The sequence below is a fragment of the Macaca thibetana genome, chromosome X (genome assembly GCF_024542745.1).
Source record: "Macaca thibetana thibetana isolate TM-01 chromosome X, ASM2454274v1, whole genome shotgun sequence".
In the NCBI taxonomy this organism is placed as follows: Eukaryota; Metazoa; Chordata; class Mammalia; order Primates; family Cercopithecidae; genus Macaca; species Macaca thibetana.
This window is the reverse complement of record NC_065598.1, coordinates 36,124,417-36,150,390: the sequence shown is the minus strand read 5'-3', so window position 1 is coordinate 36,150,390 and position 25,974 is coordinate 36,124,417. Positions and strand designations below refer to the sequence as shown.

At 36.0% G+C, this 25,974-nt stretch overlaps 1 protein-coding gene across 1 annotated transcript in view; it reads right to left on the bottom strand.

The window, feature by feature from the left end:
• Positions 1-25,974, bottom strand: part of CFAP47 (cilia and flagella associated protein 47) — a 439,964-nt gene that overhangs the window by 122,713 nt on the left and 291,277 nt on the right. The window contains exon 50 of the mRNA XM_050776518.1: positions 2,869-2,997. Within this exon, the coding sequence (XP_050632475.1) occupies positions 2,869-2,997 (129 nt within the window). The remainder of the gene's footprint in view (positions 1-2,868; positions 2,998-25,974) is intronic.

The following is a 25,974-nucleotide window of genomic DNA, read 5'->3' as shown; positions in this document are numbered from 1 at the left end:
AAATATCTGGGCCCTGTGGCCTGGCTAAGTTGACACATGAAATTAATCATCGCAGGGGCAATAACAACTATTATTTATAATTACTGTGACTATCACACGTGGCAGTGTTGTGATGTAGCTGATTTAGTTCCTACAGTGCTAAACATGTACACTGAGTATGATTTATTGATTAGAGTGGGATTGGTGAACGATTTATTGATGAAAACACCAATAAAATAATGATTGTTTTTTAACTCTGAATCTTAAACAACTTAAAATAGTTTTCTAATTATAAAATCAATAGCATTCACTATAGTGATTTTAGAAACTCCTGAATAGCATCAAGATAGAAGTCCTTCATAATTTCATGACAAAATGACAGCTACTTAATATATTTGTATAAAATTCCAGGTTTAAAATATCAAGAAAGATACAGATATATAGACATACACACATAAATATAGTGGGGTATATACAATATGCATAATTGATACATTCATATGTACGTAAAAATGTATACATTTATATTATTCAGAAAATATTCACTATTAAAACTTTAGTTTCAATTATTCAATATATCACATAAGAAACATTCTTAAATATCGTATTTTTTGTATGTCTTTGAATATTCTAACAAATTCCTTAGACTGAATCATTGGATTGAAGAAGATAAAAAATTATTAAAAGTTTAAACATACTATAAATGTTCTCTTCAATAAGTTTTTATCAATTTAAATTTCTGTTGTAATGCATGAGATTGTCTCTTTTGATCTGATTCTCATTAAAAGTGAGTGTTACCATTATCTTTCATATTTTCCTATTTGGAAGGTTAAAACATTCTGATTTAGGTGTTGCTTTCATTTATTTGATGAGAAGAAAGCTAGAAGATTTCTCAATTGAAAATAAATATACTGTGGAGCAGTCTTTAAAAAAGAATCCATGTTATTATAGGGGAAAAGTTAATTCTGTCTGAGAGTAAGGATATGAAAAGGCCTGTCTGAAGAACTAGGGCTACCTTAAATGTGGTCAGGTACACTTTTCCTAGCTTTTAATCTATCTTTCAACTTGTTAATATGTAGGTTAGTATGTTTATCAGAGATCAGTCTTTTTTAGCCTATTAACATAAAATCATAATATTTTGATTTTCCTTCCAACTCTTCTGAACACTTTAACCCTCATGAAGGTTTTCCTTCATGGTTCTTCTGTCCTAGATATTACTGAGGATTTAACTTTTAGCATAACACATCTACAGCAATCATCTATTCCTTTGTCTCACCTGCATGATTTCACTCAAAGAGACCCTAAACCTTTTCAACCCATGTTAATATTGTTTTTCTCCTAGTCTCAGCTATAAAGATTCAATTGGCAACTGGCTATTGCTACATAAATGTCTTGATGTCAGATCAACATCAGGAAGTACAAAACTTTGCTAAGTGTTACAGTCTCCCAAACTTTTTTCTTTCTTTCTGAATTTCTGTCTCATTTTTTCTATTGACAAAAATACAAACAAACTCTATTATTATTTTTTGGAATCAATACCCTTTTTCGTTATCTTCTATAAGGACAGTCATCCAATGCTAGTCTCTGAAATATTTCTCATCTTTAGTGATATTTCTATATTTCCACCACCACCATCATCAGAAAAGATCTGGTTGTCTTCACTTTAAACTCAGTTTGCCATTGCAGTAGTCTAACTGGCCCAACTTCTCTTCCAAATCATTCTGAATATTTCTAAATACCACTCTTTAGTCCATGGATTCAGTGATGCTTAATTTCATGTGTCAACTTTGCTGGGCTATACTGCCCAGTTGTATGAACAAACACTAGTCTAGATGTTCCGGTGAAGCTATTTTAGAAATGTGATTAATATTTATGTTAGTATAATCAGAGTAAAGCAAATTATCCTCCATTGAGTAGGCCTCCTCCAATGAGTTGAAGGCCTTAAGTACAACCACTGATGTTCCCCCAAAAAGAAAGAATTTTTTCTCAAGATTGTAACATAGAAATACTGCCTGAGTTTCCAGCCTGCCTGTCCTATCCTGGGGAATTTGGACTCAAGGCTGCAACATTGACATTGACTTTTTAGCCTGCTGGCTTGCCTTGCAGATTTCAGATTTACCAGCTCCCACAATGGTGTCAATTGCAAATCTTTCTCTCTCTCTCAGTACACACAGACACACAAATACAGACACACACACTCCATCATTTCTGTTTCTGTGAAGAATGCTATCTAATACAAATTCATTCAATAAAGATTTCTTCTTTTGAATAACATTTAAAATGTCTCCACAAGTTTGCCCCTGTTGAGCCACTTTTCTTTACTAAGGCCTTGCATCCCTGCTATTCACCCATAAAAGAAAACCTCATTCACCCATTTCCAGGAAACGTGCCCTGAGTATTCCAACTCCTCATCACCTTATTTTCCTTGGAACTTGTACTAAAAAGACATGATATTGAACAGCATTCAAATAAAGTTTTATAATATAGGGGGAAAAATGGTGTTTAGTTTCTTTGGCATATGAGGAAGATTGCTAGTATCTCTTATATTGAAGTAAGCAACTCATATTACATTTTTAAAACAATACACTCATTAATATTTTATCAGAAATTTGCTGTATGCTTTTGTATAGTGACAGAAAAATATGTAAAGCTTTACAATTATGAAAGAATGGGCACCCTTCTAGCTGAAGTATTTTGATACTATTGACATTAATAGCAGTGGAACTCCAGAATGTATGCTACATATAGTTAATACTGAATTAAAATTCTTACAGACATATGCAATACAAATTTGGGTATGTATTATGCGTGTAAACTATTTCATTCAAAAGTGAATGATGATTTGGATTTATGCAAACTAATAGTGAAACTCTGTCATAATAAACTTACACGCGTCTGCATCATCAAAAATGCTAGATTGTTCTGTTATTGAATCAAGACAGGAGAGTGCTTGATCTTGATCTGTGTCATCCTCATAATCATCACATTTCCTTCTTACAGTAGAAAATGTAACTGTACCTACAACACAAAAGTACAAGATGCCCTATTAATCAGGGTTTAGTTTTCTAAAACAAAAGGTAAGCTATAGATATTAAAGTTACTCTAGCTTAAAACATATAAATATAAAGCGAAAATTAATTCTAGATGTCAGTATTAGAATTAAACCTGATACATATTCAGAACTATTAAGGAAAAGCTCAAGGAAAGAGTTTAAGGAAATATTTTCAAAATCTCCATTAAAATGGTAATTTTTCAACAGCTTTTCTGAGATAATTTTTAAAAAGTGGAAAATGAAATAAATGCAACAACTTTCAGAATACTTATTGCCCTAGGGTAACTGTTCTTATTTTCTTTCTAAGTCATTTTAATGCTCTATTTATTACCCTATTAAAATAATATTTATTTTATTTTATATAATATCACAATATCCCAAGCATGAAATTTCTTGAAAATATTTAATATATAAAATGTTAAACACTTTGTTATAAAAGTTATTAGTGAGGCCGAGCATGGTGGCTCATGCCTGTAATCCCAGCAATTTGGGAGACTGAGATGGGTGGACTGCTTGAGGTCGGGAGTTTGAGACTAGTCTGGCCAACATGGTGAAACCTTGTTTCTATTAAAAATACAAAAATTAGCCAGGCATAGTGGCACGCATCTGTAATCCCAGCTACTTGGGAGGCTGAGGCAGGAGAATTACTTGAACCCGGGAGGAGGAGGTTGCAGTGAGCCAAGATCGCACCACTGCACTCCAGCCTGGGTGACAGAACAAAACTGTCTCAAAAACAAAAGAAAACAAAAAACCCCAAAAGTTATTACTATGAAAAATCGTCACTCTCTGGAATTTTTTTAATACTAAGATTGACCTATATAAATTGGTATTAATTTTTAAATTAAAGTTTATATTCTTATGGAAATGATTCAGAAATGGGCCCTGACCTCTAAATACCAGCTTGACATAAACAAACCTTTGCACACAAAATTATGTGTTTCTAGTCACGCATCATAATCAAATAGCTTACAGCAATGCCTATAAATACTGTGTAGTTGAATTACGGTAGCATCCACACTTCCTTAATTGTAAAGACAAGTAGAACTAAAATTAAACAGCAATATTTTCTTAGTTTTTACTTGAGAGCAACAAACTCTTCCTGAATTTCTTTTAATAAATTCTATTTTTTTGGAGTGTGGTCTCCTTAGAGAGAGAGCTTGAAGTAAAATCATCTTGAAATAAGATATAATAACGTGTGTATATAAAACCAACTTGAAATGAAACACATATGAAAGCAATTAGCCAAAAGCACAGAGCAAAAACTCAATAAATAACATCTTTATTTATGTTCTTATTATTCCTGGTTAGGGGACAGTAAGATACTATTGGTCACACTGCTCTTGAAGAGGACAGATATCTAAAAGAAAGAAATGCCTAATTTGGAAAAAAAAGAGATAATATTTTAACTTGTTTTGCGGGGGAGGTGAGAAATATAGGTGTTTCGTGTGTTGACAGGCAATACAGATGTTTCATGTGTTCCATATTTTTACAGACAGTTAGACAGGTGACCAAAAGTCCTGAAAGTTGTAACTTTAGACGTGTCCTGTACAATATGACAGCCATTAGTCACATGTGACTAGTGAGCAATTAAAATGTTGGTAGTCCTAAATAAGATGTGTTGTGTGAAATATATACTGTATTCCACAGACTGTGTAAAATAGAATGTAAAACATACTACTAATAATTGTATATTAGCTATGTTGTGAAATTATACATTTGGGGTCTATTCCAAGATGGCTGAATAGGAACAGCTCCAGTCTGCAAGCTCCCAGTGTGATCGACGCAGAAGACAGGTGATTTCTGCATTTCCAACTGAGGTACCTGGTTCATCTCACTGGGACTGGTTGGAGAGTGGGTACAGCCCACAGAGGGTGAGCCGAAGCAGGGCAGGGCATCGCCTCACCTGGGAAGCACAAGGGGTTGGGGGATTTCCCTTTCCTAGCTAAAGAAAGCCATGACAAACTGTACCTGGAAAAACGGAAAACTCCTGCCCAAATACTGTGCTTTTCCAATGGTCTTAGCAAATGGCACACCAGGAGATTATATCCCACGGCTGGCTTGGTGGGTCCCACGCCCACAGAGCCTTGCTCACTGCTAGTACAGCAATCTGAGATCGACCTGCAAGGCAGCAGCCTGGCAGGGGGAGGGGCATCCGCCATTGCTGAGGCTTGAGTAGGTAAACAAAGCAGCCAGGGTAGCTCGAACTGGGTGGAGCCCACCACAGCTCAATAAGGCCTGATGCCTCTGTAAACTCCACCTCTGTGGGCAGGGCATAGCTGAACAAAAGGCAGTAGAAACTTCTGCAGACTTAAACATCCCTGTCTGACAGCTCTGAAGAGAGCAGTGGTTCTCCCAGCATGGTGTTTGAGCTCTGAGAACGGACAGACTGCCTCCTCAAGTGGTTCCCTGACCCCCATGTAGCCTAACTGGGAGACACTTCCCAGTAGGGGCTGACTGATACCTCATACAGGCCAGTGCCCATCTGGGACGAAGCTTCCAGAGGAAGGATCAGGCAGCAATTTTTGATGTTCTGCAATACTTGCTGTTCTGTAGCCTCCACTGGTGATACCCAGGCAAACAGGGTCTGGAGTAGACCTCCAGCAAACTCCAACAGACCTGCAGCTGAGGGATCTGACTATTAGAAGGAAAACTAACAAACAGAAAGGAATAACATCAACAAAAAGAACATCCACACCAAAATCCCATCTATAGGTCATCACCATCAAAGACCAAAGGTAGATAAAACCACAAAGATGGGGAGAAACCAGAGCAGAAAAACTGAAAATTCTAAAAACCAGAGTGCCTCTTCTCCTCCAAAGGATTGCAGCTCCTCGCCAGTGACAGAAAAAAGCTGGATGGAGAATGAATTTGACGAGCTGACAGAAGTAGGCTTCGGAAGGTCGGTAATAACAAACTTCTCCGAGCTAAAGGAGGATGTTTGAGCCCATTGCAAGGAAGCCAAAAACCTTGAAAAAAGATTAGATGAATGGCTAACTAGAATAAACAGTGTAGAGAAGACCTTAAATGATCTGATGAGCTGAAAACCATGGCATGAGAACTACGAGACGCATGCACAAGCTTCAATAGTCGATTCAATCAAGTGGAAGAAAGGGTGTCAGTGATTGAAGATCAAATTAATGAAAGAAAGCAAGAAGAGAAGTTTAGAGAAAAAAGAGTAAAAAGAAACAAATAAAGCCTCCAAGAAATATGAGACTATGTGAAAAGACCAAATGTACATTTGACTGGTGTCCCTGAAAGTGATGGAGAGAATGGAACCAAGTTGGAAAACACTCTTCAGGATATTATCCAGGAGAACTTCCCTAACCTAGCAAGGCAGGCCAACATTCAAATTCAGGAAATACAGAGAACACCACAAAGATACTCCTCAAGAAGGGCAACCCAAAGACACATAATTGTCAGATTCATCAAGGTTGAAATGAAAGAAAAAATGTTAAGGGCAGCCAGAGAGAAAGGTCGGGTTATCCACAAAGGGAAGCCCATCAGACTAACAGTGGATCTCTTGGCAGAAACTCTACAAGTCAGAAGAGAGTGGGGGCCAATATTCAACATTCTTAAAGAAAAGAATTTTCAACCAAGAATTTCATATCCAGCCAAACTAACCTTCATAAGTGAAGGAGAAATAAAATCCTTTAGACAAGCAAATGCTGAGAGATTTTGTTATTGCCAGGCCTGCCTTACAAGAGCTCCTGAAGGAGGCACTAAACATGGAAAGGAACAACTGGTACCAGCCACTGCAAAAACATGCCAAATCGTAAAGACCATCAATACTAGGAAGAAACTGCATCAACTAACAGGCAAAATAACATCATAATGACAGGATCAAATTCACACATAACAATATTAACCTTAAATGTAAATGGGCTAAGTGCCCCAATTAAAAGACACAGACTGGCAAATTGGATAGTCAACACCCATCAGTGTGCTGTATTCAGGAGACTCATCTCATGTGCAGAGACACACATAGGCTCAAAATAAAGAGATGGAGGAAGATCTACCAAGCAAATGGATAGCAAAAAAAGCAGGGGTTGCAATCCTACTCTCTCATGAAACAGACTTTAAACCAACAATGATCAAAAGAGACAAAGAAGGCCATTATATAATAGTAAAGGGAGAAATTAAACAAGAAGAGCTAAATATCCTAAATATATATGCATCCAATATAGGAGCACCCAGATTCATAAAGCAAGTCCTTAGAGACCTACAAAGAGACTTAGACTGCCACACAACAATAATGGGAGACTTTAACACCCCACTGTCAATATTAGACAGATCTATGAGACAGAAGGTTAACAAAGATATCCAGGAATTGAACTTGGCTCTGCACCAAGCAGACCTAATAGACATCTACAGAACTCTCCACCCCAAATCAACAGAATATACATTCTTCTCAGCACCACATTGCACTTACTCCAAAATTGGCCACATAGTTGGAAGTAAAGCACTCCTCAGCAAACGTAAAAGAACAGAAATCACACACAAAAAAATGTCTCTCAGACCACAGTGCAATCAAATTAGAACTCAGGATTAAGAGACTCACTGAAAACTGCACAACTGCATGGAAACTAAACAAGCTGCTCTTGAATGACTACTGGGTAAATAATGAAATGAAGGCAGAAGTAAAGACATTCTTTGAAACCGATGAGAACAAAGACACAACATACCAGAATCTCTGGGACACATTTAAAGCAGTGTGTAGAGGGAAATTTATAACACTAAATGCCCACAAGAGAAAGCAGGAAAGATCTAAAATTGACACCCTAACATCACAATTAAAAGAACTAGAGAAGCAAGAGCAAACAGATTCAAAAGCTAGCAGAAGGCAACAAATAACAATGATCAGAGCAGAACTGAAGGAGATAGAGACACAAAAATCGCTCCAAAAAATCAATGAATCCAGGAGCTGGTTTTTTGAAAAGACCAACAAAATTGATAGACCAGTAGCAAGACTAACAAAGAAGAAAAGGGAGAAGAATTAAATGATAGACACGATAAAAAATGATAAAGGGAATATCACCACCAATTCCATAGAAATACAAACTACCATCAGAGAATACTATAAACACCTCTTTGCAAATAAACTAGAAAATCTAGAAGAAATGGATAAATTCCTGGACGCATACACCCTCCCAAGACTAAACCAGGAAGAAGTTGAATCTCTGAATAGACCAATAACAGGCTCTGAAATTGAGGCAATAATTAACAGCCTACCAACCAAAAAAAGTCCAGGACCAGACGGATTCACAGCCGAATTCTACAAGAGGTACAAAGAGGAGCTGGTACCATTTCTTCTGAAACTATTCCAATCAATAGAAAAAGAGGGAATCCTCCCTAACTCATTTTATGAGGCCAGCATCATCCTGATACCGAAGCCTGGGAGAGACACAACAAAAAAAGAGAACTGAAGACCAATATCCCTGATGAACATCGACGTGAAAATCTTCAATAAAATACTGGCAAACTGAATCCAGCAGCACATCAAAAACTTATCCACCGTGATCAAGTTGACTTCATCCCTGGGATGCAAGGCTGGTTCAACACACGCAAATCGATAAATGTAATCCATCACATAAACAGAACCAAAGCCAAAAACCACATGATTATCTCAATAGATGCAGAAAAACTCTTTGACAAAATTCAACAGCCCTTCACACTAAAAACTCTCAATAAACTAGGTATTGATGGGACGTATCTCAAGATAATAGGAGCTATTTATGATAAACCCACAGCCAATATCATACTGAATGGGCAAAACTGGAAGCATTCCCTTTGGAAACTGGCACAAGACAAGGATGCCCTCTCTCACCACTCCTATTCAACATAGTGTTGGAGGTTCTGGCCAGGGCAATCAGTCAAGAGAAAGAAATAAAGGGTATTCAATCAGGAAAAGTGGAAGTCAAATTGTCCCTGTTTACAGATGACACGATTGTATATTTAGAAAACCCTATCATCAGAGTGAACTACCATCAGAGTGAACAAGCAGCCTACAGAATGGGAGAAAAGTTTTCCAATCTACCCATCTGACAAAGGGCTAATATCCAGAATCTACAAAAAACATAAACAAATTTACAAGAAAAAAACAAACAACCCCATCAAAAAGTGGGCAAAAGATATGAACAGACACTTCTCAAAAGAAGACATTATGTAGCCAACAGACACATGAAAAAATGCTCATCATCACTGGTCATTAGAGAAATGCAAATCAAAACCACAATGAGATTCCATCTCACACCAGTTAGAATGGCGATCATTAAAAAGTCAGGAAGCAACAGATACTGGAGAAGATGTGGAGAAATAGGAATGCTTTTACACTGTTGGTGGGAGTGTAAACTAGTTCAACCATTGTGGAAGACAGTGTGGCGATTCCTCAAGGATCTAGAACTAGAAATACATTTGACCCAGAAATCCCATTACTGGGTATATACCCAAAGGATTATAAATTATACTACTATAAAGACACATGCACATGTATGTTTATTGCGGCACTATTCACAATAGCAAAGACTTGGAACCATGATAGACTGGATCAAGAAAATGTGGCATATATACACCATGGAATACTATGCAGCCATAAAACGAATGAGTTCATGTCCTTTGCAGGGACATGGATGAAGCTGGAAACAATCATTCTCAGCAAACTATCACAAGGACAGAAAACCAAATACTGCATGTTCTCACTCATAGGTGGGAAATGAACATGTATACCTATGTATCAAACCTGCACGTTGTGCACTGTAACCTAGAACTTAAAGTATAATAAAAAAAAGAAAAGAAATTACACATTTGGATATACAAAAATATTTTAAAATTCATTTCATGTTTCTTTTTATATGATTACTATAATTTTTAAAATTACATAATGGTTATGTTTTATTTATATTATATAGTGTTGTTATAGAGAAAGCATTTTCAGCATTTGCATGTTGTACCCACAGAAATATTTTTGTGGTTAATCCACTGTCCTGAAAAAAATCTCAGTAATTTAGTGTGTGAATGTATTTAAACATACATTTCCCAAGCTGACTCTCTTTACATATTTAAACCTCAGCTTTCAACTCAACAGCGATTCATGAAATTATTTCAGAATATAATAGAATAGACCTAGAGCTTTCCAATCAAACTTTCTGCAATGATGGTAATATTCTATATTTGTGCTATCCAATATGCTAGCCACTAGCCGCATACGGCTAATGTAATATTATTTGGTTTTAATTAATTGAAATTGAAATAGTCACTTGTTTCCAGTATCTTTAATACCGGACAGCACAGACATTAAACTGAAAACATATTCTATGTAGTAAAGAAAGTATTGTTTCATACAATTTTTGTTTCTGTTTTATTTGTAGCTGTGCATATAATAGAGAATATGTATATGTTTGTGTTTATTGAGTCACACTGTAAAATCAATTTTTTTTGTTCGAGGTCTTAGACAAAAATGTTTGAAATCCACTTCTTTTTAAAAATGCATTGTCCTCAGGTACATATATGTCCTCACTGTCCAATGCAGTGACAGCAAGCCACAGGCACAGGCCATGAATTCTTCCAGGCACAGATCATGCCTGTTATGGGCTTTGAATACTGATAAGACATAACATTTACTATCATCAATAGAACATTTGCTGGGTTTTTTTTTTTTTTCCATTTTAAAAGACAGAGGATAGAGATTTGACAAGACAATGTGACATCTTATATTCACTGTCAGCTTCATTTTGCCATTATTGCATCACTTTTATGTTTATATGGAATATAACTGCTATTATGAAACTAAATGTGAGTAATTTACTATATGTATCCATGAAATTAAATAATTTCTTCTATAGTAGCAAAACAAATTAAATCAGATTAAGAATATACTGTAAGAAATTGTGTGCAAAGAAGCCACAGGAAGGTTCTCACTGTGGTCCTCTCATTGTCCCACAGTCATGGAACTCTGGCAAGTATTCTTTTTCTGCATTGCTGCCTCTAGAATATTTCTCCTCCCAACTCCCTCAAAATTCCAGGCTTCTTTGAGAAGCGTGACATTAGATTACGCTGCCTGCCGTCATCTGTGGGTAGTCATGTACTAGACTCAATATCACCATCCTATATTTAAGAATTCTACACATGGTGTATTGTTGTTCCTTCTCAATTACTTCTGGACATTAATCTAGTTGTTCAACTTGCACATAAATCCGAGAACCAATTCTTTCTAATGGGTGTGTAGATATGTATTTGTATATTTATTTTTTATGTTTATGTACACATGCATACTAATATTATTCTGGGCTTAGTTCTAAACTCTGGATGGAATGTGCAACATAAATTACCAAAAATGACTCAAAACATACCTGACACTGACCTAAGCAAATCTGTAAATAACAGAATATTGTCATGCTACTTAAAATGTTAGAAAGCATTAAAGGTAGAGAGTAAAAGTTGTAATTTAATATTTAAAGCTAAAATAACACATACTAAAATTTAATAAACACATTATATGGAAATATAGATTCAAATTACTTATACTCCCCTCCAAAAATTAAAAAAAAAGAGATTTTTCTTTCAAATTGGCAATTCTTAACACCTTTGGTAACATTCACCTTAGATAAAAATGTTGAGTGACAGCCCTGATCTCAAACACTGACAGTGAGAGTAAAAACGGGTATTTTTTTTGGAGAGTTATTTTGCAAAATCCACAATCTTGAAAGTGCATATCCCCTTTGACATATCAATTTTGTTACTTATCCTATAAATAACTTGCATATTAAATTTTATCCCTACAGGTAAACTAGCACAGTCAGTGAAGAGTTATATACAAAGATGCTGTTGAAATATTATTCATAAATGCAAAACAAGAGGAACTTGATTTCCATCTTGATATGCATGACTAGTGACATGAATTAAGATATATATACGTATATAAATGTTTTTATGCTGTCTATTTTACCAAAATAAAAATGATTATAAGAGATTATGAATTGTTCACCAAAAAATTGATTACTTTAGATTAAATGGAAAATTTCTTAGAAATACACAATCTACTAAAACTGTCTCTTCAAGAAATAGAAGATCTGCATAGATACAAAACTGAGGATATTGAATCGGTAATAAAATACCTTCCAACAAAGTAAAGCCCAAGACCAGATGTCTTCACTGTTGAATTCTACTAAACATTTAAAGAGGAATTAACATCAATCTTTCTCAAACACCTCCAAAAATTTGAAGAGGAGGAAATACTTACTAACTCATTCTAGAAGGCTAACATTGCCCTGATACCAAAACCAAAGACACTGCAAGAAAAGAAAACTAAAGTTCAGTATCTCTTATGAACATTCATGCAGAAATCCTCAACAAAGCACTGGCATACTGAATTCAGCAACATAGCCAAAGGATTATACACTATGATCAAATGAAATTCATTTCCAGAATGAATTAATGAATGGTCATTCAACATAAAAAAATCAATCAATTTAATATACCACAGTAATAGAATGTAGGAACACACACACCCCCCCACACACAATGATCTCACTTAATGCATAGAAAACTTTTGACAAAAATTCAGGTCAGGTGTGGTGGTTGATGCCTGTAGTCCGAGCACTTTTTTTGGATAGCTTAAACCCAGGATTTCAAGACCAGCCTGAGCAACATGGCAAAATCCTATTCCTACAAAAAATACAAAAATTAGCCTCGTGTGGTGGCACCCACCTGTAGTTCCAGCTACTCAGTAGAATCACTTGAGCCTGGGAGGTGGAGTTTGCAGTGAGCCAAGATGGTGCCACTGCACTCCAGCCCGAGGACAGAGTGAGACCCTGTCTCAAAAAAAAACAAAAAAAAAACAAAAAAAAAAAACAAAAAAAAAAAAAAAACAAAGAAAAAGAAAAAAAGCAAAGCAAAGCAAAGAAAAAAGCACTTGACAGAATTCAACACCCTTTTATGATTAAAAAAAAAAAATTCAATAAACTAGGAACAGAAGGAAACATCCAAACACGATAATGGCAATGTAGGATAAACTCACATGTAACATCACATATAAGGTATAAGACAGAAAGCTCTTCCTCTAAGATCAGAAACAAGACAAGGATGCCTGTATTTTTTCCACTTCTATCCAATATAGTACTGGGTGCTCTAGGCAAAGGAGTTATTAAAAAAAGTAATAGAGGCATCCAAATTAGAAAGAAAAAATATTTTTTTCTTTTTATATGACATGCTATATACAGAAAACCTTAAGGATTCCACATAAAAACTTGTTAAAGCATTCAGCACATGTTGATGAACAAAATCAATATGCAAAATCGTACATTTTTATATACTAGCAATGAACAATTTGAGTAGGAAATTAAGAAAACAATTCAGTCAGATAAAGCCAATATTTGCATAAACCTACATATGTTACACAATATGCTTGGCTTAAATAATAAAGTAATCTAATCAGTATTTCAAATACTATCAAGTATAGATGCCCCTCAATTTGCAATGAGGCTTATGTCCTGGTAAAATGATCATAAGTTAAAAATATCGTAAGTTGACAATGCACTTTAAACTTACCATATTTTATAAATATACAATGGGTTTACACAGCCATAACCCCCATCATAAGTCAAGGAGTGTCCTAAATGTGTATTGCTTTAGCACCATCATAAAGTTGAAAAATCCTAAGTAGAAACATTATAACTCCAGGACCATCTGTACTCTCACAAATTAAAAGTACATATTTTCCATTCTCACTCATTTCAGTCCATTATAGACTCAGCATAGTTTTCTTTCCCCTAACTCACTCATTTAAAGTTTATTATGTTTTATTACCCCTTAACAAACAGAAATTGGGCATTCATTTGTAAAACAATTAAAAAGCCCTATATGAGTATTACAAGACTGTATATTATAGAACAGAATGAGAAATAGTTAACTATTTATCACAAAAAATAAAAATTGGTAAAGAGAACTACAGAAGCAATTATGTGTTTACTCAGTAGTTCATGTTTTAATTGAAGGAACATTTTAAAATAATATATCTTAGAAGTATGCCATTAATTTGCCTATATTTTTTTCTAGTGAAAAATCTTTTTCTTGACAATGGCAATTTAATTTTGTTTCTAAACATTTTTTCTTTTCATTTTACATTCATTTTTTATTGTTAATTAGCTACTGTGGAAGAGACAGTCAAATTCTTATCACATATTACAACGAATAACATTATACTTAGCAACCTGATTGTCAGCAGTAAATCTTCAAATGAAATGCAGCAAATAATGATGATGAGAATAATATGCTTTCCAAAACATGGTAACTTTTCTTCACAACATATGTACATGCTATTTTTTTGTTTCCTATATTCCACTCTTCAGGGTAAGGTCAATTGTTCCAACAGGAAACAAAAATAAATATAAAACTTGGTTCGTTGGTGCTCGAGTTTCTCAAAGTAATAGGAAAATGATTAGACTGCTTTGGTAAAACTATAAATATGACAGTAATAATACTAGTATCTAAAAGCAACTCCCCACATTAAGATAACAGCATCATGGAATTAATGGAGATTTTCAGTTTGTCTCAATAGACGATGAGGGGAAAAAATCTAACAGGAATCAAGTTTTTTTTCTCTCTAAGTATATATTATCATATAAAAGCCTCAAGTTTAAAGGCTGGAAAACACAATTTTGTATTCATGGGTTTTCCTTTGAAAATAATTTTTAAAATATTTATCGAATGCTTACTGTGTGCTAGGCATATGCTAAATGGTTCCTGTTCATCATCTTAATTAACTCTTGCAAGAAACATATGAGTTCATTACTCGTTGGGCCCATTTTAAAGCTGAGGAACCTGGGCTTAGGGAAGGTTGTCTAACTTTGCCTAGATCACACAGTTAGTAAGTGGCAAAGGCATATATATTTCCTTGGCATATAATATGAGAAATTATAATTTAAATTGTTTGAATATCACAAAATATACTACAGAATAAATATAATTTTTGATTGGAAAAATATAAAAATCACTCACATATGAGGGAACTTCAAAAAGTTTATGGAAAACTATAATTAAAACATAAGAATAAAAATTATATAAACTTTATTTCTCAACATAAGCTATATCAAGATCAAGACACTTTTGTAAGTGCTGGTATCAGCCATTTAGTTCATCCCTAAGAAAACTGAGGGTCCTGGAAATTTAACCACATCAAAGCAGTCTTTCTTACATTATTAACTGAAGAAAAATGCTGCCCTTTAAAGATTTTTTTAAGATAAGGGGAAAAAAAGTCAGAAGTCAGAAAGAGTCAAATCCAGACTGTAAGGTAGATGCCTAATGATTTCCTGTTGAAAGTCTCACAAAACTGTCCTTGTCTGATGAGAGGAATGAGCAGGTGCATTGTCATGGTGCAGAAGAACCATCTGGATAAGCTTACGTGAGCATTTTTTTGCTGAAGTTCTGGATAACTTACTCAAAACACTCTCTTAATAAGCAAATGTTATTGTTCTTTGGCCTTCCAGAAAGTCAACAAGCTAAATGCCTTGAGCATCCCAAAAAACTGTTGCCATGACCTTTGCTCTCATATTTTGCTTTAACTGGTCTACTTCCACCTCTTGCTTTAATTTACTTTGTATTCAAGATTTTGCTGGTAAAGCCATGTTTTACCTGTTACAATTATTTGAAGAAATGCTTCAGAATCTTGATCTCATTTGTTTAAAATTTCCATTGAAAGCTCTGATTTTGTTTGCAGCTGATCTGGGTACGACAGTTTTGGCACACATCGAGTAAAAACTTTGTCAACTTTAAGTTTTCAGTCACAATTCTATAAGCTAAACAAATTAAGATGTCTATAGTGTTGGCTATTGTTTTTGCCAGTATCTGTAGGTCCTATTCAATTAGGACTCAAACAGGACGAATTTTTACTCTCAAATTGATGTGCCTGCTACTGTGGACTTCATTTTCAACATCATCTTGTACATTCTTAAAATGAGTTATCCATTTGTAAACTGCTGATTTCTTTGGGTTATTGTTCCCTTAAACTTTCTGTAAAGCATTAATGATTTCACCATTTTTTTTTCACTAAAGCTTCACCGTAAATCTGGTGTTTGCTCTTATTTCAATATTAGCAGAATTCATATTGCTTTCATAGAGTCTCTTCCAAACGATGTCTCAGCCTACTTAGCATCTCAAACTAGGTCCTGTTTAGATACGTTATGTCAAGTTAGTATGAGTTTATTTTGGTGCAAAAAGTATTTTGAAACCCATGAATAGATTTTTTCATAATATGCATTTTCACAAATGTTTTGAAGTACACTTGTCCTTACATAACATTGGATTTGACCTAAAAAGATGGAGCTCAGATACTGCACATTAATCACCTAAACTCTCATCCCTCAGAAAATTGCCAAAAGCCAGTTGACTCCATGCTCCATTGCCTCCAACTGCTAAGGAGATGTACTGTTAAGGAAAATCTCTGTATGGCTGGGATTTCATCAATTTGTGAACCATGGAAGCAAATTAGTTCAGTCAAGAAGTTTTGGTATAAGTATCTTCTCTGTGAACATTGTATTACATAGGATCAAATAAATTTGAATAAAGTTTTGTTTCTCTAATATCATACTACCCTACAAAAATCTATAAAATCACTGAAGCAAGACTATAATGCCCCAAAAAATCTTCCACTAAATTTTCTCTTCCTTCTGTCCCTTTCTTTTTTCCACCCTTCATTTTAAGCTTACTTTTAACCCCTTTAAACCCACTTTCCTTTGTTCTATTGCCCCTTCATTAGGGGACCAAAACAGCAAGGTGGGAAAAACAAAATTACACGGCTGATGAAAAACAGAGGCTGGGGCAAAATGTTAACGCAGTGATGGTTCAGATAGCTATTAAAACCACGTGCTTCTTTCTGATTCATGTAAGAAAAAAGTAATTCATTACATTTCATCAAAATAAAAAACTCCTGCTCTTCAATAGACCTCATGAAGAAAAAAAAGGTAAGCCACAGACTGGAAAAAAGTTTATAAAAACATGTATCTGATAAACGGTTTGTGTCCAGAATATGTATATAAGTATATATATTCACTATATTATATATATACTACATATAAAAACATGTATCTGATAAAGGATTTGTGTACAGAATATGTATATAATGTATAATTATATATATTCACTATATTATATATACTATATATAATATATATACATACTAGACACAAATCCTTTATCAAATACATGTTTATTGTATCTGATATATATATAATACATAGATATACACACACATAGTAAAATTCTCAAAATTCAACAATAAAAAATAACCCAATGGGGGAGCAACAATAGGTAAAGGATTTTAAAAGGCATTTTAGTAAAGAAGACACATGGATGACAAACAAAGACATGTAAAGATGCTCAGTGGCATTATTCATTATGGAAATGAAAATTTAAACCACACTGTGATAGCAGTATCTACAAATTAAAATGGTTAAAATTAGAATGTGTAACCCTATTAAGTATGGTCAAGAATGTGGAGGAACTGGATTTCTCATACACTGTTGGGAGAAATGGGAAAAGAAACACTATTTGGGAAACTATCTGGCAGTTTCTTTAAACAGTATAAACTCAATTACCATATGATCTAAACATTGCATTCATAAGTTATTTCCTTCAGAGGTATAAAAGCATATGTCCATACAAAGACTTATACATTAATGTTTATAGCAGCTATATTTTTAATTGCCAAAAAATAGGGAAAAAACCAAACGTTTATCAACAGGTAAATAGATAAAAAAATTATTGTGGTATATCCTCCATTAAATACTATTCAGCATTAAAAGGAATAAACTATTGATTTATTTATCATGTAGATTGATCTTAGATTAATTATTTTGCACAAAGTAAAACAGCATAAAACTGTGCACACTGTATGATTTCATTTATATACAATGTTTGAAATGCATATGAACTGATTGAAAACAGATAACTGGTTGTCTAAGGCAAGCGTAGCTTAGCATATGAGAGGGAGGGGAAAAGGGATTAAAAATGGGCACAACAAAACTTTTTGGAGTGACAGTTATACTTATTATCTCAATGGCTTCATAGGCATATATATGTGTTAAAATTTCTCAAAGTCTATATATTAAGTATCCACAATTTATTGTCTTTCAATTATACAACAATAAAGCTGTTAAAAAATACACTGCATGTTTCAGAAATTATACCCATCCCTCCCAGCAAGCACTGCTCAGCAGTATGATAGGAATTGAAAAATGTTACCTCAAATCAGAAATACTATACAAACAGAGTGCAAAAGTGCAGTTAACAGTCACTTATATGGATCTTTCCAACACTAAGCAATGTCACGTGCAAGAAAATTAACGCAGAATAATGACTGAAGCCACCATATTTATACATCCAGAAGAACTTTAATCTATGTGTCTATCACCTGTATTTGTTTGTATCTATCTATCTAAAATCTCTGTGAGTTGACCTCTCCTCTTAGGTTTTTAAAGTCAAGTATGTCTCATTGGTATCAAATTGAATTGTCTGATCATTTGTTTAGATTCACCACACTTAGGAAGGTGGCTTTCTAAGCCTCTGTGTAAAGTTTTCATTTATTTTTCTTTCATTTTAGTGTAACTTTTATCTATGAATTATTTTTACACGAGCTATAAAATGAATTTTAGTATTAAAAGAAACTTTCGGTCCTTATCCATGCCACAACCACAGGGAGATCACTTTTCACAAAAGCGTAAAGAGTAGTCAGAGTCAAAGGTTTATCAGTATTTGTAACCCTTTTTGAAATACTGACATATTTTAAAAAGATTTAAGAGCCAATTCTTCTGAAGTTTCAGAATTTCTGAAAAATTATCTAATTGAATTAGTAAATTCAATAGTTTATGCTTAAATCCTGACATTTAGAAAAGTATCATTGAAGGGTATTTTAAATTTGAAAAATTTCTAATGAAAAAAATATATTGAAATACTTTACAATAAACTCTTGTATCTGTGATTCTTATGTAACCGCTATATCTGAGATTCTTACGTCTTACATGAGAAAAACCAACAACCTGCCAAATCACATTTTCATTTGACTAAATAACTTACCACAACATACACAAATTCTTTTGATTGAGCAAGCAGGACAGATAGAGAGACGGACAGACAGATATGCACACACACACACACACACACATACATACAGAAAGAGAGAAGTTTAATTTTCTTAATAAAAATGCTAAACCTATCTTAGTAGCTCAAAATTCAAAGATAAAGACTTTCTCTAGAATATAATGGGTGGATTCATCAGCCACTAGAAACTTCTTCCTAAAGAAACACAAATTTATATTCAATAGAGCATCTATAGCCTTCACTTCCAGTGAGAATTATTTATCTAATATATAATCAAAAATTACAAGTAAGTGTTGGACCTCGTGGCAAACAAGTTGCAGGAATGTCTTTCCTTCAGCATGACAGAGTGTAGGCAGTCTCAAATTTACTTTTCTTCAAGCAGGTAAATCTTCCTTGTTCTCATATTTTATTGTACTCTTATTATTGCAATACTAAGTAACTTTTAAAATATATTGGGAGGAACTTTATTTTTGAAAATGCATTGCTTCTTCTATTCTTCTATTGTTGACTGGATACCTGCAGTTGTATGCCAGGTGTTGGTCTGGAGGCCAAGGCCAGGCTAGCAATCAGAGGACAGATCATCTTATGTAAAGGCAGAAAATGCTGTATGTGACATCACTTGTAGATCTATTTACACAAATGAATTCATTTCTAGACAATCATGTGAGTACGATTTGGGGATAGAATTAATACTCATCTTGATTTTGGTATCAAGAGTCAGAAAGAAAAGGTCTAGTGCTCACAAATCCTCTAGGGTAACGCCATCATGAACCATCAGAGCACAGGCTACCTGAGAAAGCTAAAATCATAAAAGAAAAGAAAAATGTCCAAAGGACCATGAGAGCATCCAAGAATACCAAACATACGATCTCCACAATGCCTCAAGGTCTTGCTTTTAAAAATCAATCCTGTCACCTAAAAGAACATGAACCACTTTATAGCAAACAATGATTATTTCCAAAGACCAATGACACCTGATCGATTTTGCTTCTACAAGTATGGCAGTCAATATTGGTGATGGCAAAAAGCCAAAAAGATCCAAATTCAGTTTCAACCAAGATATTGATAGCACTCTACCTAGTTTTTTTAATTGAAATAAGCTAGGATAGAGAGGGGACAAAAGAAGTTCCAAATCCCCCATATGCCCATATCATATTTGGAAGTTGTCAAGAGAGGTATATATAATCATTTGGCATTTTTGGCTTTTGCAAATCAAATTAAGAAGGGAACAGTGAGGAGAAAGGAAAACACAGAAAAAGCAAAATTTACATTACATAATATCTCAGCTGTTTCTATGGTACTATGATCAATAAGTTTCTTTCAACGTCAAAGACTTGGACAAGATGGCTAACTAGACACAGCCAGGAAGAACTTCTCTCACCAAGACAGATCAGAATATTGAGGAATATGGCATGCTTCAAGCAGACTGTCTGAAAGAATGCACTGAGAGAAGTTGAAGAGAGGGCCCAGATGTTAGGACTGAAGGAGGAGGAAGCTGGAAACCATGCATGGGATTGCTGAGTGCCAGGATGCGTTCCAGGCCCTGAACAGCTCCTGAGGAAAGGTGTGGGTCTGACATGTGTAAGCTGCTAGACCTGGAGAGAGAAGGGCTGTCTTTTCCATAGGACCAGGGCGAATCTGATCTGCATGCACCACTGACCTCCAGCCCCTCTCAGAGTTCCTGCCAGGCCATGCCTACACCCAGTGCAGCCTCAGCTACCCTACCAAAAGGTTTTCTGCCAGCATCTACCATCATAGCACTTTAACCATATCCTCCTGTCACCCCGCTGGAGCACTTTTGCTGACAACCTCCCACCAGAAGGCATTTGCCTGCAACCTCACCACTGTCCCTATGGGTCACAATCAGCTGCAGCACCACCACTGTCCCACCAAAGTACTTTCTGCCCATGGCATCCCCTGCTAGAAGGGTTCCCACCCACAGTGCTCATGCCAGAGCACCTCCTACAAATAGTGCCCATGCTGTGCCCACTGGAGCACTTCCAGCCCATGGCCCCCTACCTCTCCAAGTACTTCCTTCTGGTGTCACCTGTAGCACTCTGCCACCCCTGTCACACTGTGTCCCACCAGTGGTGCCACCATCAACCCAGCCCGAGTGCATCCCACCCATGGCATCCCTGCTGGAGAGACTCTCACCTGTGGCACCCCCAAGTCCCCACCAGAGTACTTCTTACCCATAGTGCTGCCACTACCCCCACTGGAGCATTTACACCCACCGTGCCCCCACCATTCCCTATGGAGTGCTGTTGCCAATAATCTGGTAGTGCCTCAGCTCCTCCATCCAAGTTGGGGCTTAACCTCAAGGGAACAGTGGACAAAGCCATGGACCCAGTACCAGCCACTCTATGGATAGAGCACATAGCCCAGCAATGTGGAATTAAGCACTGGCCCTCTGAAAGCATCCAGAAACTGAGTCATTCAACTATACACAACTTGCACCACAGTCACACCTTCAAGGGCAATAATGACCATAAAAATATAAAGCCCATCCAAATGACAGCAATTTCAAATGATAAAGGAACATCAGCCCTCACAGATGGAAAGAACCAGCACAGAACTCTGGAAACTCTAAAAGTCACAATATCTTTTTGCCTCCAAAAAAAAAAAAAAAAAAATTCACACTATCTTCCCAGAAATGGTTCTTAACCAGATTGAAATGGCTGAAATGTCAGACATAGAATTCAAAATCTAGAGGGCAAGAAAGCACATCAAGATATAAGAGACAAAGAAAAGACCTTCAATAAAATTCATCATCACTTCACATTCAAAACCCTCAACAAATTTCTCACCGAAGGAACAAACCTCAAAATAATAAAACCATGTACAACAAATCTATAGTCAATATCATACTGAATGGGCAAAAGTTGGAAATATCCACCTTGAGAATTGGAACAAGAAAAGGACGTCCACTCACACTACTCCTCTTCAACACAATACTGGAAGTCCTAGCCAGAGCAATCAAACAAGATAAAGAAATAAAGGGCATTCAAATCAGAAGAGAGGATGTCAAACAATCTCTTCACAGACAATATGATTCTATACTCAGAAAACTCACAGACACCACCAGAAGGCTTCCAGAACTGATAAATGACTTCAGTAAATTTTCAGGATACAAAATCAATGCACAAAAATCAGTAGCATTTCTACACATGGAAAATGTCATAATTCAGGGCCAAATCAAAAACAGAGTCCTTTCTATAAAAGGCACAAAAAGTATAAACTGCCTAGAAATACAGCTTACCAAGGAGGTGAAAAATGACTACAATGAGAATTACAAAACACTGCTGAAAGAAATCACAGGACATCACAAATGAAAAAACATTCCATGCTCATGCATAGGAAGAATCAGTCTTATTAAAATGGCCAAATGTTCCAAAGAAATTTACAGATCCAATGTTATTTCTGTGAAACTATCAACAACATTTTTCACAGAATTAGAAATAAAAATTATTTAAAAGTTTATATGGAGTCAAAAAAGTGCCCAAATAGTCAAAGCAATCCTAAGCAAAAAGAAGAAAGCCAAAGGTGGGAGAGATGGAGCAAGATGGCAGAATAGAAGGCTCCACTGATTATCTCCCCTGCAACAACATCATTTTAACACTTATCGGCACAGAAAAAATACCTTCATAAAAACCAAAAATCAGGTGTGCCCTCATAGTACCTGGCATTATATTTGTGAAAGAGGCATTGAAGAAACAGAAAAAAAAATAGTCTTGAATCTCCAATGCCACCCCTCACCCACCCCACAGCAATGGTGGCAGTGAGCAGAGAGCATCTCTGGGTGCTGGAGGAGGAAAAGCACAGCAATTGTGGGGCATTTAACTCAGTGCTTTTCTGTGAGAGCAGAAAGGAAAACCAGACCAAAATCAGCTGATGACCACCCACAGCGGGAGCATTTAAACCAGCCCTAGCTAGAGTGGAATTGTCAATCCCAGTGGTCTGAACTTGAGTTCCTACAAACCTTGCAACTAAGGGCTAAACTGTGCTGTGTCTATAAATAAACTGGAAAGACAGTATAGGCTATAAAGACTGCAATCCTTAACCGAACCCTAGATCTAGCCCAGAGACAATGGACTAGGGGGTGTACATGACCTACTGAGACACCAACTGGGTGAGGGAGAGCTGGCATCACCGAAGTCCTAACCCCAGGCTGCATAGCCGGTAGCTCCAGAAGAGACCCCTTCCTTCCCCTTGAGGAAAGGAGAGGGAAGACTGGGGAGGACTTTGTCTTGCATTTTGGATAGCAGCTCAGCCACAGCAGGATAAGGCATTAGTCAATGTTGTGAGGACTCCATTCTAGGCCCTAGCTCGCAGACGACATTTCCAGACACACACTTGGTCAGAAGGGAACCAGATACATTGGAGGGAAGCACACAGTCCTGGCAGCATTTGTCACACGCTAACTGAAGAGTCCTTGGGCCCTGAATAACCAGCAGTAATACCCAGCTGCTACATCAAGGGCCTTGGGTGAGCCTCTGAGACTTGCTGGCTTCAGGTGAGACTCAGCACATCACCAGTTGTGGTGGCTACAGGGTGGCTGCTTGAGAAAAATAGAGCGAAAAGTAAAAGGGACATCATCTTGCACCTTAGGTACCAGCATGGCCACAGGGGCTCTTGGCGTCCTTCATTTCAGGACTTGTCTACTGGATGACGTTTCTGGATCTGCCCTGGGCAAGAGGAGAGCCCACTGTCCTGAAGGGTGAGTCCCAGGTCAGGCAGCATTCACCACAAGCTGACTTGAGAGTCCTTGGGCTTTAAAGGAACATTGACTGTCATTTGGCAGTATTCCTCAAGGCCTGCAGCGGTTTTAGCTACAGGGTGGGGCTCCTCTGCCTTTGGAAAGATAGTTATTGGCCTTAAAGGGAAGGTAAACAAAGACCTACGGGTAGAAAGTTTATTCAAAGGATAAAAATGGAGAACTTCCCAAACCTAGAGAAAGATACGACTATCCACATTCAAGAATATTATAGAAACCAAGCAGTTTTAACTCAAAGAAGACTATCTCAAGGCATTTAATAATCAAACTCCCAAAGGTCAAGGATAAAGGAAGGATCCTAAAAGCAGCAGGAGAAGAGAAAAAAATAACATACAATGGAGCTCCTATGTGTCTGACAGCAGACATTTCAGTGGAAATTTTATAGGCCAGAAGACAATGGCAAATTAAAAATATTCTGCACAGTAAAAGAAACTTATCAACAAAGTGAAGTGACAATTCACAGAATGGGAGAACACATTTGCAAACTACACATCAGACAAGGGATTAATGACCAGAATATATAAGAAGCTCAAACAACTCTATAAAAAAACTAATAATCTGATAAAAATGGGAGAAATATTTGAATAAATACATCTCAAAAGACATATAAATGGCAAACAGGCATGTAAAAAAGTTCTCAACATTATTGATCATCAGAGAAATGCAAATCAAAACTACAATGAGATATCATCTCACTCCGGGCAACATGGCTTATATTCAAAAGGCAGGCAATAACAAATGCTGGCGAGGATGTGGAGAAACGGGAACCCTCATATACTGTTGGGAATATAAATTAGTACAACCATTGTGAAGAACAGTTTAGAGGTTCCTTAAAAAATGAAAAATAGATATACCGTATGATCCAGTAATCCCACCGCTGAGTATATACCCCTAAGAAAGGAAATCAATATATCAAAGAGATAGCTATACCCCCATGTTTGTTGCAGCACTGTTCACAATATTTCAGACTTGGAAGCAACCTAAGTGTACATTAACAGATGAATACATAAAGAAAACGTGTACATATACACAATGGAGTATGATTTAGCCATAAAAAAGAATGAGATCCTGTCATTTGTAATAACATATATACAACTGGAGATTGTTACGTTAAGTGAAATAAGCCAGGCACAGAAAGACAAACATTGCATTTTCTTACTTATTTCTGGATCTAAAAATCAAAACAATTGAATTTATGGTGATAGAGAATAGAAGGACTGTTACCAGAGGCTGGGAAGGGTAGTGGGGGGTTGGTGGGAGGTAGGAATGGTTAATTGGCACAATAAAAATAGAAGAAATGAATAAGACCTACTATCTGATAGCACAACAGGGTGACTATAGATAATAATAACTTAATTGTACAGTTTAAAATAACTAAAAGATTGTAATTGGATTGTTTGTAACACAAATAATAGATGCTTGGGAGAATGGATATCCCATTCTCCATGATGTAGTTCATATTGCATGCATGCCTTTATCAAAACATCTCATACACCCCACAAATACATACAACTACTATGTACCCACAAAAATGTTAATTGTCACTGACAGCCCTAGTAGTTGGTATATTTTCCTCAATTTTAGAGTTTTAACTAGTCTTTCGTAAAAGGCAGGAATTCATTCAGAATTGGCATAATTAGTTTTGATAAAACATAGTCAATTTCAATTTCCTGTTCTATAGAAAGCAGTGAGTTCTACTACTTCTGAGAAGAAACACATAAGAAACCACAAACTGTGAAACATCGTTGAATTCGGAATGTTTATAACTACCACAAAGCCCCTGGTCTGTGAATCAAACTCTTAAAGTTATTGGAATAGACTTACAAAAATTTAAATAATTATTGAAATATTGTAACAACTGATCTTTTCTTATATGTTGGCAAATATTCAGTTGTTTGAGCTCCACCGTCAAATAACTTTTGCCAGTCCAGACACCACAGCCCCTCACCCAGAACTCTTGGAACCTCCCAGCAATTTAGCAGCTACTCAAGTGTTAACACATAAAGTATCAGGATGCCTCAGGACCTAGATCAGGTATCTTTTCTGGTTAGTCAGTGTTGGGATAGAGGTTTGTTAATTATTT